This window comes from Barbus barbus (genome assembly GCF_936440315.1).
Source record: "Barbus barbus genome assembly, chromosome: 11".
Classification (NCBI taxonomy): domain Eukaryota; kingdom Metazoa; phylum Chordata; class Actinopteri; order Cypriniformes; family Cyprinidae; genus Barbus; species Barbus barbus.
The window spans coordinates 27,801,135-27,818,077 of record NC_136739.1 but is presented as its reverse complement, the minus strand read 5'-3'; the positions used below and the strand labels follow the sequence as shown (position 1 = coordinate 27,818,077).

The 16,943-nt window shown below is 37.0% G+C and overlaps 1 protein-coding gene across 2 annotated transcripts in view; it reads right to left on the bottom strand.

The window, feature by feature from the left end:
* The window catches only part of nckap1 (NCK-associated protein 1), a 47,175-nt gene that overhangs the window by 4,342 nt on the left and 25,890 nt on the right, over positions 1-16,943 (bottom strand). For both annotated transcript variants that reach the window (XM_079429151.1, XM_079429152.1), the window contains exons 15-26: positions 14,837-14,982; positions 14,106-14,238; positions 10,858-10,977; positions 9,499-9,638; positions 8,936-9,067; positions 6,721-6,939; positions 5,825-5,955; positions 5,583-5,680; positions 3,994-4,087; positions 2,809-2,891; positions 1,941-2,021; positions 1,776-1,869 (exon numbers count right to left, since the gene is read on the bottom strand). In XM_079429151.1, the coding sequence (XP_079285277.1) occupies positions 1,776-1,869; positions 1,941-2,021; positions 2,809-2,891; positions 3,994-4,087; positions 5,583-5,680; positions 5,825-5,955; positions 6,721-6,939; positions 8,936-9,067; positions 9,499-9,638; positions 10,858-10,977; positions 14,106-14,238; positions 14,837-14,982 (1,471 nt within the window). The remainder of the gene's footprint in view (positions 1-1,775; positions 1,870-1,940; positions 2,022-2,808; positions 2,892-3,993; positions 4,088-5,582; positions 5,681-5,824; positions 5,956-6,720; positions 6,940-8,935; positions 9,068-9,498; positions 9,639-10,857; positions 10,978-14,105; positions 14,239-14,836; positions 14,983-16,943) is intronic.

Here is a 16,943-nt window from a genome sequence, read left to right as displayed (position 1 = left end):
ATTTTACATATGCTACCATTTACTATTTTTTTGGGGTCTAAAGTTTTTGAAATAAATTTAACTGAATATTTTCATTAAACAATGATGTAAAATGCCTTGCATAGACTCTTTTTTTGAACCAGTTAACTGAAACAACCTGTCCTAATGAACTAATTCATTAAAATGAAGTGTGTTTGATTATTGCCTCAGTTTGCATGTCTGTTTGCAGCATTTATAAATCATGTAGCATTATTTTTTCAAAATTCCATACTTTTCCAGACTTAAATTTCCAAACCTCTCGGTAGATTTTCAGACCATATTTAACAAATGGTTCATAGAGCATTATTTTCAGCTTTATATTTGGTATGTAGTTCAGTCATTTTGTAAATATTTTTATTTTCTCAGGGTTTTTTTTTTCATGGATTTTCTCGAAATGACAACATACAGAGTCCCTAATATAAAAAATTATAAATAAAAAATACAGACATGCATGGAAATGTTTTGCATGCTTACGCATTACAATTTCTAGTTTTATATAACCTATTTCCTTTGTGTATCGCTGCCATCTTACCATGAATATAGCATGGATGCACATGAATTAACAGAGATCCACCTGCTCAAAATTTAGCTTTTCTTACGGTAGTACCTCATATATATCAAGGCCTAATGTCCAATTTAACACATCCTCTGTGGTGGTGGAGAAACTACGACATGAAATGGGCTGATGGCGTAACATTTGCCAATCAAGGGTCTATTAAAAAGACTTGTGTCTCTTTAATGCATAGGCTGGGGAGGCCAAGAAACTACATCACGAAATGGGCTGATGGCACAACAGGTGGCTCAGTGTGCACTGTCCTATATACTAAATTTAATGGTTTCTTGTGCGCACATAAAAGTCTGTATATTTTTTATTGAGTTATGTAATATGGTGCTATGAATATAGTGTGAAGAAACCCAAAATTTTGCACCTTGAATTCATTCAGTCATATTTGGCGATCACTAAACAGCTGCCATGAAATCTCACTCACCTAAAAAAAAACTAAAAGTTAAATCTTCAACACTGAAAACGACACTCGTGAGACAGATCTCATATGCACAGATATTTTTTTTTATTATTTTTAACTCTTGAGGTTGTGGTTAAGATTTGAAGCTTTCTTGTGAAATCATTCACCACAGAAATAATAAGACATGGTAAACTGATACTGTGACCAAAGTGAATATGTGTGTGGATGTAATGTATGTATGAGTGTGTATTATAGCATGAGGTTACACCGTAAACGCAGTGCAAGCATGCATCCCAGCGCTCCAGGACTTGACCAGATTAGACCTGATATAAACCATGTGATACCACTTAATGTTTCAACACAAACCAAACCTTTTTTACAGCCAGCTAGCTTGCATCCAAGGTCTTAATACAGGGATTTCTGGTAAATCATTTGGCATGAAATGGCCTTTAGATTTGAGCAACAAAGTGCACTTTGGAAAAAGAATTCCAGTTCAACTTTTCTTTTAAGTATGTGCACACCAACATCACACTTTCAGCAAATGCTGAATTCCGAAAGTGGACGCTCTACGTTCCAAAAATATAGAGCAAAAACACCTGACGCGTATCAGCACATCGGCAAAATCTGCACTTTCTTAAGAGGCCAAAACCAAAGAACTTCCAGTTTCGCTGTTTTATTTTCCTCTGACTGGGAAAACACTGAGCCAGTTTATATTTTGATGCCAAAAAGTTACATCTGGGTTAGAAATGGCCTGATGCACATTACCATCTCAAATGGTCTGAAATAACCTACCAGATTTCTGGGAAGACAGAGCCACTACCAGAGCAGGGTCGATCTCACAGGGCAGGCCTGCCGCAGAAGACAGCTCATACACGTTCATGGCGACCTGAGAAAAGGGAGAATTTCAGGTCCAGCGGCCCATCGTTACTGCTGACTGCAAGTCTGAACGTCACCTACCTTCATGTCAGTTTCACGAGGAATGTGGTCTTTGAAGTCTTCCACGGAGCTCACCAGGAAGGGAATGTGGCAGGACAGCACCTGGAGAAAAGGACACACCTGTGATTAGAACTCATTTGGGCAACGACGTCTTCGAACAAAGGAATAGTTTTCTTTTTTTCTTTTACTCAACCTCACTTCATTCAAATGCGGTATTTTATTTTCTTCCTTCAAACACAAAAATCAGAAGAATGTCTGAGCTGCTCTTATCCTTACAATAAAATGGGACAGTAATTCACACCAGCAAGCTTTGAAAATGACAAAAAAACCAAAACAAATGTAGTCTAGATGTCTTGTGAGCTACATTCAGTTGTTTATAATATAAATTTTATAAAGGGTTTTTCCAGTTTTTATTAGGATTATAATATTATTATTATTTTTTTTAGTTTTTCATCTAATATTTACGTTATTTACAATATTTTACTTATATTCAACAAAAAAATTTTTTTTTTTTTTTTAATTGTTAGTTTTAGTTAATGACAACACTGATTTAAATATATGAGAATGCAAATGAGATTTGACAGCTGCAGAAGCTTTGTTCATTACACAGACATTGCATGACTTCAGAATAGCAATATCTGTGCGGTGTTTTGCTTTTTCTCATTTTTGGAGCTTGGCAGTACAAATAATCATCCACGTGTACTGTATGAAAAAAAGCTTGGACATTTTACTTAACACCTTGTGCATTTCATGGAAACAATAAAAAGCTAATAAAGGATTGGAATGAGCAAAATCTCAGCTACTAAATCTCAGCTGTTAAGCTGAAACGATGTCCATGTGAGTGTGGAGCGATTCATGAAAGAAACCAGACGTCTGGATAACAACTCACATCTCTGAGAGCTTCCTGAGCCAGAGAGCGGAACGACAAAATCACGCCGATGATGGTCATCCGTTTCAGCACGCTGTCAACCGCTACAGAAATAGAAGACAAGTCATATTAATAACTTCCAAAAATAGGCCATTTTCTTCCTTTAGAACCACTAAAAATAGGTTTGCAGGTGGAGTGTATATGGGCCACATTCCTCAGACGGGATTTTTAAATTCCTGTTCACATTTGAGCTCAGTAATATGACTGTATGAGGACAAGCCATAACAAATAGCTCTGTGTAGAGGACCTGTCTGCAGTGAGGGGGGGCCGGCGGGTGTTATTACAGCTCAAACCATGACATTCCAAACAGCTACTGTCTAATACAGGGCTTCTCCACCTGTGGTGCATGGACATGACTGGAAACTTACAATCTTTACATCATCTCAATTGCCATTTTGATATTTTTGGAGTTTTATTTGTTATTTCTGACCTTGTCTCACAATATAAATATAGCTTTGTGCATGACTTTAAAATAATGTCAGTATGTGAGCCACTTTGATAAGAAGATGCAGTTTCCTTTGTTTTTACATGCTGTTCATGTGAAGATTAATCTGAACGAGATCAGAAACCAGCAGAAAGAAAAAAATATGGAATTAATTTAATACTATATTTATTCAATATCAGAAGAATTCAGAAGAAGTGTATAAAGCATATAAGCAGATTAATATAATAATCATATGCACATATACACTACCGTCTCTTTTTGAAAGAAGTCTTTTATGCTCATCCATGCTGCATTTATTTGTTAAAAAATACAGCAATATTTTTTAAATATTAAATATTTCTATTTTAATATATTTTAAAATGCAAGCTGGCAAAGCTGAATTTTCTGCATCATTACTCCAGTCTTCAAATTATTCTAATATGCTGATTTGCCGCTAAAAAAAACCATTGCTTATTATCATTAATATTACAACAGTTATGCTGCTTAATATTTTTATGGAAACTGTGATAAATTATTTCCAGGATGCATTATGTTTTGTAATATAATAAATGTATTTTACTGTCAATTTATTGTATATTGATCAATTTCTTGTGTCCTTGATGAATTAAAGTGTTTTATTATTATTATTATTTTTTTTTACAAATTTTACTGACCCCAACTTATGATTTCGGTATATTAAAAGTCCCACAACTGATACTCACATGTGAGCCGCTTAAAGAGTGCTGCCATATGGTCCGGCTTGTCGAAGCTGGTCCTCATCTGGGTCAGAACCTCCACATTGTCCACCACAAGTTTCTGTAAGGGCGACAAAAGACACTATGATGAAAAAGCAGAAAAATTATGCAAATACATCTGAAGTCTGTACATCTATCCAGAGTAGGACATCATAAGCTACACGCACCTTTAAAGGAATTAAATTCTAATAACAGCATTAATAACAACGTTGATAACCAGAAAATAAGTTTAACTTGAAAATCGAAACAAATGCTGTCGATTGTACTTACTTTTAACATCTAAACAGAACAATCTTGAACCGCAGCAGATTAAAGGCATTAAATCGCCTGAGACGGGAATTGCGAAGAAACGCAACAGAACGGGTTTGCATGTCAACAAATGATTTGTGCAATTTGAGCTCTAAGAGAAAACATGTTCCACGTTAAAGTCCTTTGGTGAACATGGCGCAGAATATAAATGCAAAATAAACCATTTCACTCCACAGCTGATTGTGGGTCAGATAGGAAACTTGGTTATTTTTCCCCCAAATTACTTTCAGCTGAAGGAGAGAGGTTTGCATGTTAGAACATCACTGACATGTGCCAAGCCTGTTGCTCAAGAAACTTTTATAATAAAGAGGGCTGTTTCAATTACATATATCACGCATTTGCAAACCTGCAGCCATTAATGAATGAAATGAAAGAAAAAAAAACAATATACAGATGAACCGCTCAAGAAAAAGAAAAAAGCAGTCCATTCCTTAATCATTGTGTCAGGGAGTGCAAAAAATACACCATTCATACCTCATGAGGAAGGCTTTACCTTCAATGTAATCAAACTAGCATTTGGTTCGGGTTTGATCACAGTTCCCGTTAATTCATCATTGCTGACAGTAACTGAGAGAGGGGAAGTGCTACCTAAACTCTGTTCCCGGAAAACAGGCCCACATGGAATCTGTGGCTGCAGTAATCCTCAGAAAGCTCTTCATATGTCCACAAAATTGGAACATCCAATCATTCAAAAAGTTTTACGCAACCTCTTGTGTTTTGGTTTTACATAATTGGATAATTTAATCATGTTTTACAAACGTATTACTGTCAACCACTTTTTAAGGTCATGAGCTGTAACACGTTGTATTGTGTGAAAAAAAAGAATAAAAAGACAGAATTTCACACAGTTTCTCCTTCAAATTCAAAAAAAAAAAAAAAAAAAAAAGGCCACAGATTCAGACAAGAAAAGTGACTTTTTCCTATTTAAAAAAAATACAAAATAAATAAGCAAGCAAACTGATGTTATTAAATAAATAAATCATTCTAAATAAATAAAAACATACTAACTACCTAAATAAAGTTATTTAAAAAAAAAAAAACCTGATTGAGTCATGGCCTGCCAGTGAGTCTAAGTGACTGTGGGAATCACCGTTTAACAGGAAGACTAAATAGAGGCTCTAATTACTCTCAGGCAGTCTCCAACAGAGAACTGTGCTTCCTAAATACTCTCAGAGGAAGGCAAAGAAGTCAGAACTGCGACTAGCCTAACGATGTGACCTTTCACCTCAGAGACCCTTATTGATCACCTTGAGTTCAGCCACCTGGGAGGAGATGTGCCACATGAGACTCTCGCTGAGGAACTTCATCCCGTACGGGCCCAGCAGCTCAGACAGGGAACGCATTTCTGAGAGATAAAGACAAGAGCTTGTAGACGTGCTATAACAGTTCTAGTGTGGATATAATCACGTCCAGCTGAAGATTGTGTAATGTTTCTAAACAAGGAAATCCTTTATTCAAAGTGTCTTTGTGTAGTGCTTTTTCCCCTCACCAGATATGTCAGAATACTCCTCCGCATTAAAGGTGAGCTCATTCTCTGTGGGCAAGTTGACGAAGGCCTTCATGGCAGGAAAGTAAGCGATGTGACCGTTGCTAACCTGCCGCAGTAGAGTCTCCAGATACCTGCACATAGATTAACACCAAACCAAATTTCACAAGACATCGCTTTATTTAGCTATTGTTTTTAAAGACTATAACAAAATCTCACACTATTTTTCATCCGTGTTTTAATTTAACTTGTTTGAACCTATTATGTAGCACTTTGTTTGCCAAAAAAAAAGAATTTTTATTTTTAAATATCCAATTGTTTATGTTTTAAAGACTAATTAAATTGCTAAAGTTTTATGCATTCATTTAATTTCCACCAGTTTTGCTGGTTTAAATGGTATTAAATAGTAAAATTAAAATCAGAAAAAATAAAACAACAAATTGTTATTGTTTAACAATAATAGGGTTATATGCTCTATTATTGTTAAAGTGTTAAAATTTTTATTAATTATTGTTAAATTGTTAAAGTTATATGAATTTAATTGTTTAGAACTTTTAATTATTAAAATGTAAATTAAACAATTAAAAAAGGAACCCACAAAAATTAAAATTAAGATTTCATAAGGCCCTTGTAAATATTCTTCAAAACCATTAAATACTTAAGTTATTTACTGTTCAAGTTATAATTATATAACTGTTCAAGTTTAGTTGAGGCTTTGTGTTAGGAGAGCTTTTTGTTGCTTCCTATGTAGAGTGCTCTAAATCGGTCACTTAAGAGGTTCTACTTCAGTTAGGATGTCTTAGAAGGCAGCAGCCTATGCAGGCAGTATACTTGGTTTTGGAACAGAGCCATTCATCCTCACTCTGTGGCCATTCTGGAATGGGTATGTAGAGTCTCACCAGTTGGTGTAGAGACTGGTGATGGTTGGTTCTCCATGGCTGTCGAGGTGTTGGGTCTGCTGCAACAGCACGTTGTTGAACACTCTGGTGATGTCAATCTGCACATAATTCTCGATGGACTGCAGCACTGTCATGTAGGCCCGCACGCTGGTGAGCAGCTCTGATGGTTTGGCAATCTCCTGTGTGGCCTGGTTGTACATTGTCATCCCGACTATGGACCTGAGAGACAGTTACAGAAATGGTCAACAAGGACTGAATAACAAAAATGAACCGCCCCTACTGACTTTAGCATATGTCTCTGGTATCATATGTGCACAATTGGTGCATGTAATGCTAAAGGAACAAACTGGTTATTTTTGTAATATTTGATCAAAATGCATCCTTCTACACCTCATCAAAAACATTTCTGCTGATGTAATCAAGACCAAGCAGCAAGAAAAAAAATATATAAAAAAAGTATCCATCTAAATGAATAAACAATCCTCAGAATTGTTTCACTCAGAAATAGTTCATATTTGAAAGTCATTAAACCAAACATGAAATACTGCTTGCAACCCATTAAGTAATCAAGTTAAATTATATAAATGATAAACAATCAGTGCTATTTTAGCATCACAGATATACTATTATAATTTTCAATTAATATTTTCAGTTTCATTTTAATTTTAGTTAATTCTGTTGTGCGTATTTGTCATTTTTAGCATGTGTATATATTTATTTATTAATTAGTACACCAAGGTCAAACTAGATTAAACTGAGAAATGCTGCTTTGGCAACTAGCTGAAGTAAAGTTTTCTTTTTAGATTATTTCAATTAACGTTTATGTCAAGCAATAATTTTTTTTCTTTATGTTTTAGTTTTTGTTTCAGTTTAAGTCAATAATAATTAATAACAATAAACCTTAATTAGTAGAATAGTGTTGTTGTTGTTATTATTATACAAGGAAAAAACCCTATGAAAAACTGTGACAACCCCCCCACCCCTTTTAAAATTTGGAGCAAGTTATGACATTTTGATAAAAGCTTATGAAGACAAACTATTTTTTTTCTTTGGAATAACATACCTCAATGAATCATTCACAGTAAGACCTGGACTATATGTTAAGAAAGTAAACCGGGTCAATTTGGAATTGGTTATGTGGTATTGTTCAGAGCGCAATGGTGGCCACTATAAACAGATCCATAACCCCAATGACCTAAATCAAGGCTATTTACCCTGTCAGATGGGGATGGGTAATAACAGCACATGGTTGGGTGATGAGATCTGGTAATAGGGCCTCTCACTGCTGAGAAGCATGGCCACATGAGGGGTTCACAGCCCAGGAGAGAGGGGCCAGCCAATGCATCCGCGTCAGAGTTTTGAATCCAACAGTGGAAAATACCTGTTATTCCTCGGCCTGATGTTTATTTAGTTGGACAAGCGCTATTCTGGAACCGTGCCAAAAATCATGCTAACCCAAACTCTCGCCGCTAGTCCAATAAATTACACAAATCGAACAATAAACCCAAGAGGCTCTTTAAGCTGTTGAGTTCTCAGCTTAATTAATAAGGGAGAGCTGGACGACAATTTTCCTTGACATAAAACGCAACAGTAACTCTCCCCTATGAGGCAAATCAATATGATTGATGCTAGTGCGGAACGAGTGTGGATAGACCTCATCAGGAAGGGAGGACTGTGGGTAACGTAATAGATAAAACGAGCAGTGATGCATTTAAGCAGGTAGCAGCCAAATTCAGTTCAGGCTATTGGGATGTATATACTCACAGGATTCAAGAAAAAGTCTCACTACAACAATTGTTTTTGTATATGTATAGAATTTTATGCATATATGTATACTAGGGGTGTAACGATACACTTTCTGCTTATAGCGAATTGACTGAGATTAAGACGTTCACCGGCATAAATCTTGCGCAAAATTTGCACGTGTGCAAACCCTGGTGCAAACGCATGCTTGTGTGATATCCATTGGCTCGCCTTTATGGTCACACACACACACACACACACACACACACACACCCAGTAGAGAAAGAAAGTCCCTTTTATTTGTGAACTAATTAATGAACTAGATTATCCAAAAATAGGCATTACCACGTGATTATAAAATATATAATACATTTTTTTCCCCATAGAATGTCCAAAAATTCATGATTACCTAATAAAGTTATCTAAACCAAGATATTTTGGTCATTTCACCCAGCCCGGTAGTTTGACTTACTTAGTGAAGCGGATCTCCAGGTGGGAGGTCAGGTACTCGCGTGGGGTGAAGGTGTGCTCCCAGACCATCATGTTGGGCACGTAGTTGATGGAGAAGCAGAGCTCTGACAGAGCAGTGTGCAGTTTGTCCAGACTGTAAAAACAAAAACAGACAGCAGCCTTAAAAACTAATTTCCTTCAGATTACACAGTCAATCAGGGAAAGCTTAACCAGCACAATAGCACTGCTCACTATGGGGCCACACCACTCCCAAACTGTTACTACTGCTCATGTGCGTTCATGACAGGCTTTAGGATAAATCCATTTTATATTATAAGGAGGATCTGTTTGAATGTCTGCTGAATGTGAGGATAATACGGTAAAGGCCTCCAGTAGGGTTTTGTTTAACACAGCGATTCTCCACTGGTAAGGGTCCACTAATAGGGTCGCAGACATGCCTGCCCCTCATTGTTGAAAACCATGAATTAAAGAAACTAGTACAAGGTAAAAGAAAATATGACCCAGACTGAATTAAATAGGAGTAACAAGTTAGATTAGATGAAGAAGAGCGAGTTTTATCCTTACTTGGTGACCAGGAGTCTGTTCTTCCTCATGCTCTCAACACCAGGCTTCTCTCTCTCCGGTTCACCCTTCTTCCCCGTCTGCTTTTTCGACTTCTTGTTCACGGCCTGACTGATGGTTTTGGCACAATGTTTTGGCAGTAGCTGTGCAGAAGAGCAACAGGAAAAAGCCCCTATTTAAAGTCAACATGAAATCAAAATTGACTCTATTTACTTTCTTAATACAAGTTCCTGGTAATATTGTGCACAATTCATCAGTGCATGTAATTTTAAATATGAGTTTAGAGTTGGGAATAGAAAACGCTTACATTTTTCTTAAAATACTGGAACTGAATGATTTACATACTAAAATAAAGAACCACGGCAAAAAAAAAAATTGTGAGCTTGAGTTGAACCTGCAGCCTGAACAGGATGTAATGAAAGATTGGGTGTCAGGAAATAATAAAGGCCATAAATAGCTATATTTCTGTTGCATAATCTGCACACAAGTGTAGTCTGACTCATGAGCAAATGACTCTTAAGAGTTGATTCTTCCTAATGAATCGATCAGAAAGACTCAACACCGTCTCAAACTCATGAGTTTGAATTAGTTTGAATTGGTCACAGTGGCTCTTAAATGACTGAATCACTTTCCTTGAAATTACGATATGATTCTGTGATATGTACATTCTTGTTTTTTTAACTTTTGCATATGGCAAACTGAACTGAACCACAATTTATGAAAAGCAGAAAAATATCACTTTTTTGTAATAAAATTCCTTACCCTGCTCTGCCTCTGACATAACTTTCCTTTTTGCTGGACACAAATCCCTCTAATTTTTCAACTCTTCTCCTCCAATGACCTGTAACATCCACTTTCCACCATCCAATTAAATCCTGATAGATAAAATCAAGACCTACCCTAAGTCTTTGCAAATTTAATATCTTGTTTTACTAGAAAACATGTCAGATTACAGAGGGAAAATGGCTTTGATGTTGACCTCGAGACTGTAATTCCTGTAAATGTGACTTCCACAGTCCAGACAAGAGCAAAGCTGGAAGTGACTTTTGAGCTGCTGTCCTGTTTCCTTACAGCATGACGATTACACTCACCAGAGGGGGATGAGAGTAAATTAAATTACTCAAAATTGATTGTATGCCATAGAATCAGTGCTGTCAACTGTGTCCAGGAAATAAATCACTGTTTAATTTAATTGTAATGATCATATTGCAATGGAATGGAACATTCCTGGTGAATCTGCAGAACTCTTTGTAAACCCAGTTGAGTTTGTTAAAATCCCAGATATGACATGGAAAATTCCAGAACTCCCAAAAGTCCCTCTGTGTTTAGGCAGCGCTGAAATCGTGTGTGTGCGTCACTGACCTGGTCGCTCAGGGTGCACTGCTCTGTGCATATGTCTGTGATGAGGTTGCGGGCTTGCTTGGCCATCTCGTCCAGGAACATGTTGCAAAGGGACAAGCTGCGGTCTCCGATGTGGTGCCTCTGCAGGGAGGGACAGACAAAGAGACATTAGTGGAGATTTCCTTTAGTACAACCCCTAGACTTTTGATTTTCAGTATAAGGTACGATTCACTTTGCTGTGTACATTTAGTATGGGCAGTGTGAAGCTGTCAATGCATCAGGTGTGTCATTTTTGCGCCACAAACAGAATTACAGTCCTATTTGGTTCTGCTACAGACACAGGAAATATATATTTTACCTTTAATATCAGCTGTAAATTACAATATGGCTCAACTGGCCACCTGTTACAACCATCTGTAATTAAGGCCTTAAACTGGCAAAGAACCACACAATTAAACAGGAAGGGGTCATCCGATGGATGCATAAACAGATTTTGAGTGGTGTTTAGGGGAAGGTCAATCTGAAATGGCCTATAACTTCATACACATAGACAATATATAGTTTAAAAATTTCAAGGGTAAGATTTTTAGGGTAAGAAATGAATGTTTGTTCTTTTGAACTTTCTATTCAGCTTTGCCATCACAGTAATTAAACTACATTAAATTGCAAAAGAGTTATTTAAAATTGTAGTGCTATTTCACTAAATTCCTGTTTTACTATATCAAATAAATGTAGCCTTGCTGTGAATAAGACTTCTTTCAAAAATATTACAAAAAATGACCCCAAACGTCATATATTAATCTGAATGACTTTAATTATTTGGACCAGGGTGGAGAAATGCCTTATTTGTCAGCATGCCATTAACTGTTGACTATCTGAAAATGGTCCATGAGTGATCCATGGGCATTCTGTCAGACGCTGAAACTACTCCAACATAAGCTGCTCAGGTGAATTTGGCTCACAGTGAGGTGCTGTTTGTGACCCGTCCATGTGTAAGTGAGGCTCTTTGTTATGGCCCAGCTGGTCTCGCTGCCTCAACTCCCTCCCCAGAGCAAACAGTGCATACTCTCTAAATTACTAATGCAAAACAACCTTTGCCCCTGTGTGGAGCTGAAACCTCCACAGCTGTTTTGACGAATCCCAAACATCACAGATGAGGCCTTCACGACAAACAAAAAGTGTCATTTAAAGCTTTGGTGGCTCAACTCAGATTTGACGAGTGCTCTCATCATCCGTTCATAAACCCAAACATTCTGCCTTGCTCTTCGTGGGCATCCGAGGGGAAGAGTCGGAGACGGTGCAGGTTGGAAATAACACATCTATCCGACATGATGCTGAGGCTAACCTCTGCTGAAGCGCCGTGATCTTTTGTTGTTTCTCTGAAACCACTGTAAAAAGTTTTCTGTGCGAGGATGGAAATATTCTTGGAAACTTTTAGTGCTTTTCCAACATAAATAAAGCTTGCAGCTGTCCAAAGCTGTGTGGAGTGGACATAGGAGGAAGACCATTTCAGAGACATGCTGAGAGAGGGAGTTTCATGTTTAAATAAGGGAAACCCAAGCCTTCTATGGCTCAATAAATCTCTTTTATTCCTCTAAGTGCTCTCAGACAGCTCAATGTTCAGGCCCCTCAATGACATGAGAACTCTCATTGTGCTGTTTGTTTTAGTGCCGTTTGTCCACCAATTAGGAGAGAAAATGTGGATTTATTTACCAAATTAAATTGGATATTGGAGGGTACGATGTTTGGCAGGAACAAACACTTGGTGAATGTGCCGGCCGTATACCGGCGGGGGGGAAACAGGAATCTGTTGTGCTCCTCATGTGTGCGGAGGGGCTTCCATATGCCCCCGGGGAGCTTGGGTAGCTGCACCGGTGTGTGGTTCAATTACAGATTTAATAAATCATGCTTTTCAGCATTTGGTTTTCTGTACACATCCCGATACACGGACCACAGCGCTCAATGCTGCGTGTTGGGACATTCCAGCTCTAGTAAACTCGTGGAGCCTTCCGGATTCACAGTACGACTCCATCCTGAACCCTCGCATGGGTCGCGGCAAAGCTGTGGCAAGACCCGACGGAGAAGAGGAAGATCTTTTCCAAACTCCTCTTTTCAAAAGTAACACTGACCATATTCACTAGGGGACATTTACAGACACATAAAACATTTTTTTTTTCCAAAAACACAGTCTGCATAGAAACTAAACCAGAGATTTCAGGACAAGTCAAACAGAATATATAATCGGAACAAATTAAATTAACTGTAAAGTAATTACAGACTTTAAATGTAAAGACCATCGACTCTACCGTGCGACTCCACCGGGCAGGGACACCGGCAAGGGATAGTAGTAGCTTTTTATTTAATTTTTTCATTGATATGTTTATTATTGAAATGTTGTTGTTATATGCATGTGTTAATTTTATTTAATTTCTTTATTTTCTTAAATATGTGGGTAGATAGTATTTATAGAGTTGTAACTTTTTAGTTTTAGTTACTTTTTCTTATTTGTAAGTCGCTTTGGACAAAAGCGTCTGCTAAATGACAAAAGTAAGTAAAGTAAGTAAGTAAAGTAAACTGATTTATAATAGACAATTAAAGCAATTACACAAGGTTAAAAATGGACATTTATCTCAGTACAAACTAGGGCTGGATGATAAACTGATTATTCACAAAAAATCTGTGATGATATATCTGAGTATTTCAGTTAATTGCAATGCTGGAAGTCTTAAGATTTTATATACTTAAATATCAAAAAGTCCTTACAAGGTTCATTAATTTCAATGAATCCCTTCAAATCATTTGAACTGAATGCACGGAACACTTCAAAATTCAAATGTAAAAATTGCTGAATCAAATGTGGCATAAAAATAAATGTATTTAAATAGTTGCATTTTATATTGGTGCCTATAAAAAAAGTAATTGTATAGAATAAAATATTGTGCTTATTTAGCTAAAACTTAAAAAAATTAATGTATAATGTATTTTACTTGCATTAAATATTCTGAATCCACAAATGACAGTTTCAGTACCAGTACATTAATTTAGAGACATATATTGAATATATACGTAACGTGAAAAATGTCATATGATTTTGTACAAAGTGAGAATTTTTACAATTTGTTTAAAACCAAAGCCTTGTCATCTTCAGAATACTACAATACAATACAAAATGTATGAATCACTGTTCTCAGATCAGGTTACTGAAGTGAATCTGACATTTGTACTCCTCTTGGGGCCTTTTGGACTTATTCCAGGTCAGTGTGACTCACCTCTTCAGGGCAGAGCTCATGGGTGCAGCTCATAAAGTGGGTGCAGAGCAGAGGGAAAGAGATGGAGTATCGAGACTGGGACGGCAGTTCGAGACACTGCTGGAACATCTTTTCAAAGGCGCGGCTGTAAAAGCTATCAGAGACAGAGAAAGAGAGAGAAAATGGGCTGCCAGTTCACTTCACCGTCTGGTACAGTCATATCTAATCAGTTAAACGAACACCCCTGTCCGCTTTCCACCCAGCATGAAAGAGAAATATCTAAAAACAAGAGGCACAACAGACAGTTGCTATGGCCTTCTGAGAACAGATATGCCTTCTGCCAATTGTGGAGCTGGCGTTAGACAGTGTTTCCCGCACCATTGCTGAATCGACAGCGTCACGGCAAAAAGGAATTTTGCAATAGTTATGAGCTTGCAGTTTGATTTAAAATGTACCAAAAAAAAACTATTTTGAATGGTCTTTGCTGGCTGCATGCAATAATAGACAATTAAATGAATAAAATAACTAAATTATTATAAATTTCAAGTTTGAATTAAAATAACAGATCGTTCAGTGAACCAGAGCGGCTGCAGAATTAACATAATTAACTTGCGTAATGAATTGCAAGCCAACATAATTTATACACATTTTCTGACTTTACAATGATTTCTAACGCCACTTTTTGCCTATTCAGTGTTTAACTGTTATCACATTAATCTTTGAATGATCTTTTCTCTGATGTGCGGTCATACCAGAAAATGGAAAGGTCAGAAGTCTCCACAAGCATCTCCACCAGCGAGTCCACCATCTTGGTGTGGAAGATGATGGTGTTCATCATTTTTCCCAGCTCTCTGTGATCTGCCAGTCCTAGCGAGGCCTTGGACACACTGGTGTAAGCCTAAACACGAAGAAAGACATCATCGTTAGCATTAATCTTTAAAGTTCATTAACTATTCTGACAACTTTTCGCAATCTATTCTCAAAGGCTGAGCTTGGTGGGCTTGATTTCCATGAGCAAATCCTCAAGCAAATGAAGAGCATCGGATAAGATTGGAAACTGGACCAGGGCAGAGTCTTGAAGAAAAGTGTGGTTTGATGTTTTACCATATCATTAACTTCTGAGAAGGCTTTCTGGGAAATATTTTCGTAAACTTGATACTGTTGAACCAGACAATGTCCAACCAACACAATTTCCTGTCTAGCATACAAGATCAAATGAAGACAGCATGCAAAACAGATTCTCTCTGGTGTTTAAGTAAAAAACCCCCTCTTTTTTGCGTTCAGCTCTTGGACAACTTGAACATAAGTAGTGTGAGAAAACTCAAGCAAAACAAGGACTGCACATGCCCTGCGCTGGCTTTCATCATCTAAAGATCGGCCAATTCAAAGAACGCGACATGCCAGGTTGACGCCACAAGACATTCAGCAGGTGCTAAACTCACAAAGCTTGCGGTTATGGAGTCCGGGGAACGACAATAAACATCGTACAACACTGAAGTCCACTGCGGAGTAGAAAACGTATTGAAAAACAGGGCTTATTTTTAGATGTACATTTGCAGACGGCTGCTGGTAGTTTAATCGGCCATAGCGATAAATAGGGCCGCACCTTTGGAAAGGCAGAGGCCAAATACAGACATGAGTGAACAGTTAGTTCTTATATACTGGCAAGTGCTATCTCAACAACCGGGCCATTACACAAGAAGAAAGCATGCTAAATTTAAGGAGAGAAGAGGGTATCCCTGCTTAAGACGGCAGAGTCACGGCAGCTCTTCAAACTAACTTGATGCTATGGAGGAGTAGTGACTGATTCTAAACATTTATACAAATCCATGGCATTTTATTTAAAGTCAAATTGGTTTCCTTAAGTTTTAATGACTAGCTACCCTATATCTGGCCCTTTTTCTAACTGCTACACATTTAAGACGTGCTGAAAATAGTTTGGGTTCGGTAAGATTTTAAAAAATGTTTTCAAAGTCTCTTGTGCTCATCAAGGCTGCAGTTATTTGATCAAAAATACAGTAAAAATAATAATATAATTGAAATATTATTACATTTGAATTGTTTTCTATTTCCATATACAACAGAATAGAATAGCAATGAAAACTGATTTTTTTTTTATAACATTATACATGTCTTTACTGACACTACGGATCAATTTACTTGGGAGTAAAAGTGTCGATTTCTTAAGTATTAATTTTTTTCGAACAATAGAAGACAGATGGAAAATATGTATTTCAGTAATACAGTAAAAAAAAAAATTACATCCATAAGAATTTAAAAAGAATCACCAATAAAAATGGGAATAAAATTAAAATCAAACGAAGAAATAAACAGAAAAATAAATAAATAATAATAATAATTAATGAAAAAGTTACAATGATTAATTTAATTGCAATAAATATTATTTGTATCATTTTATTATATATTTATTTCGATTTTGGGGAAAATTGCGACTTGGACATGTTTTAGTGTGACTCGCCTACATATCTGAACATATATATCCACCCACCCACATCTGTCATCAGCCTCACACACACTCAGTTGCTCTATGGCTGACTGTTTAAATCCTTGAATTTGCTTTGTCCTGGCAAACTGAGAGCAGTCTGAGCTCAAGGCCTTGCAGTGAATAAACACTGCTGTTATTAGAGCCCTATTTATTTTTGTGGCCATGTGAAAGAGAAGACTCAGGCTGTGAAAAGAGCAAAGGAGAGTGGGAAAAGGCTCAAACACAGAAAACAGTTGTGAGAAATGTTCACATTCTGCTGATAGCGGTTCCTCCTGCTGAAAAGGTGAACTGAAATCCTCCTGTGTGAAGAGGTTTAGGCCTGCTTCTGAAGCGAGCGCCTGGATTCAACACAA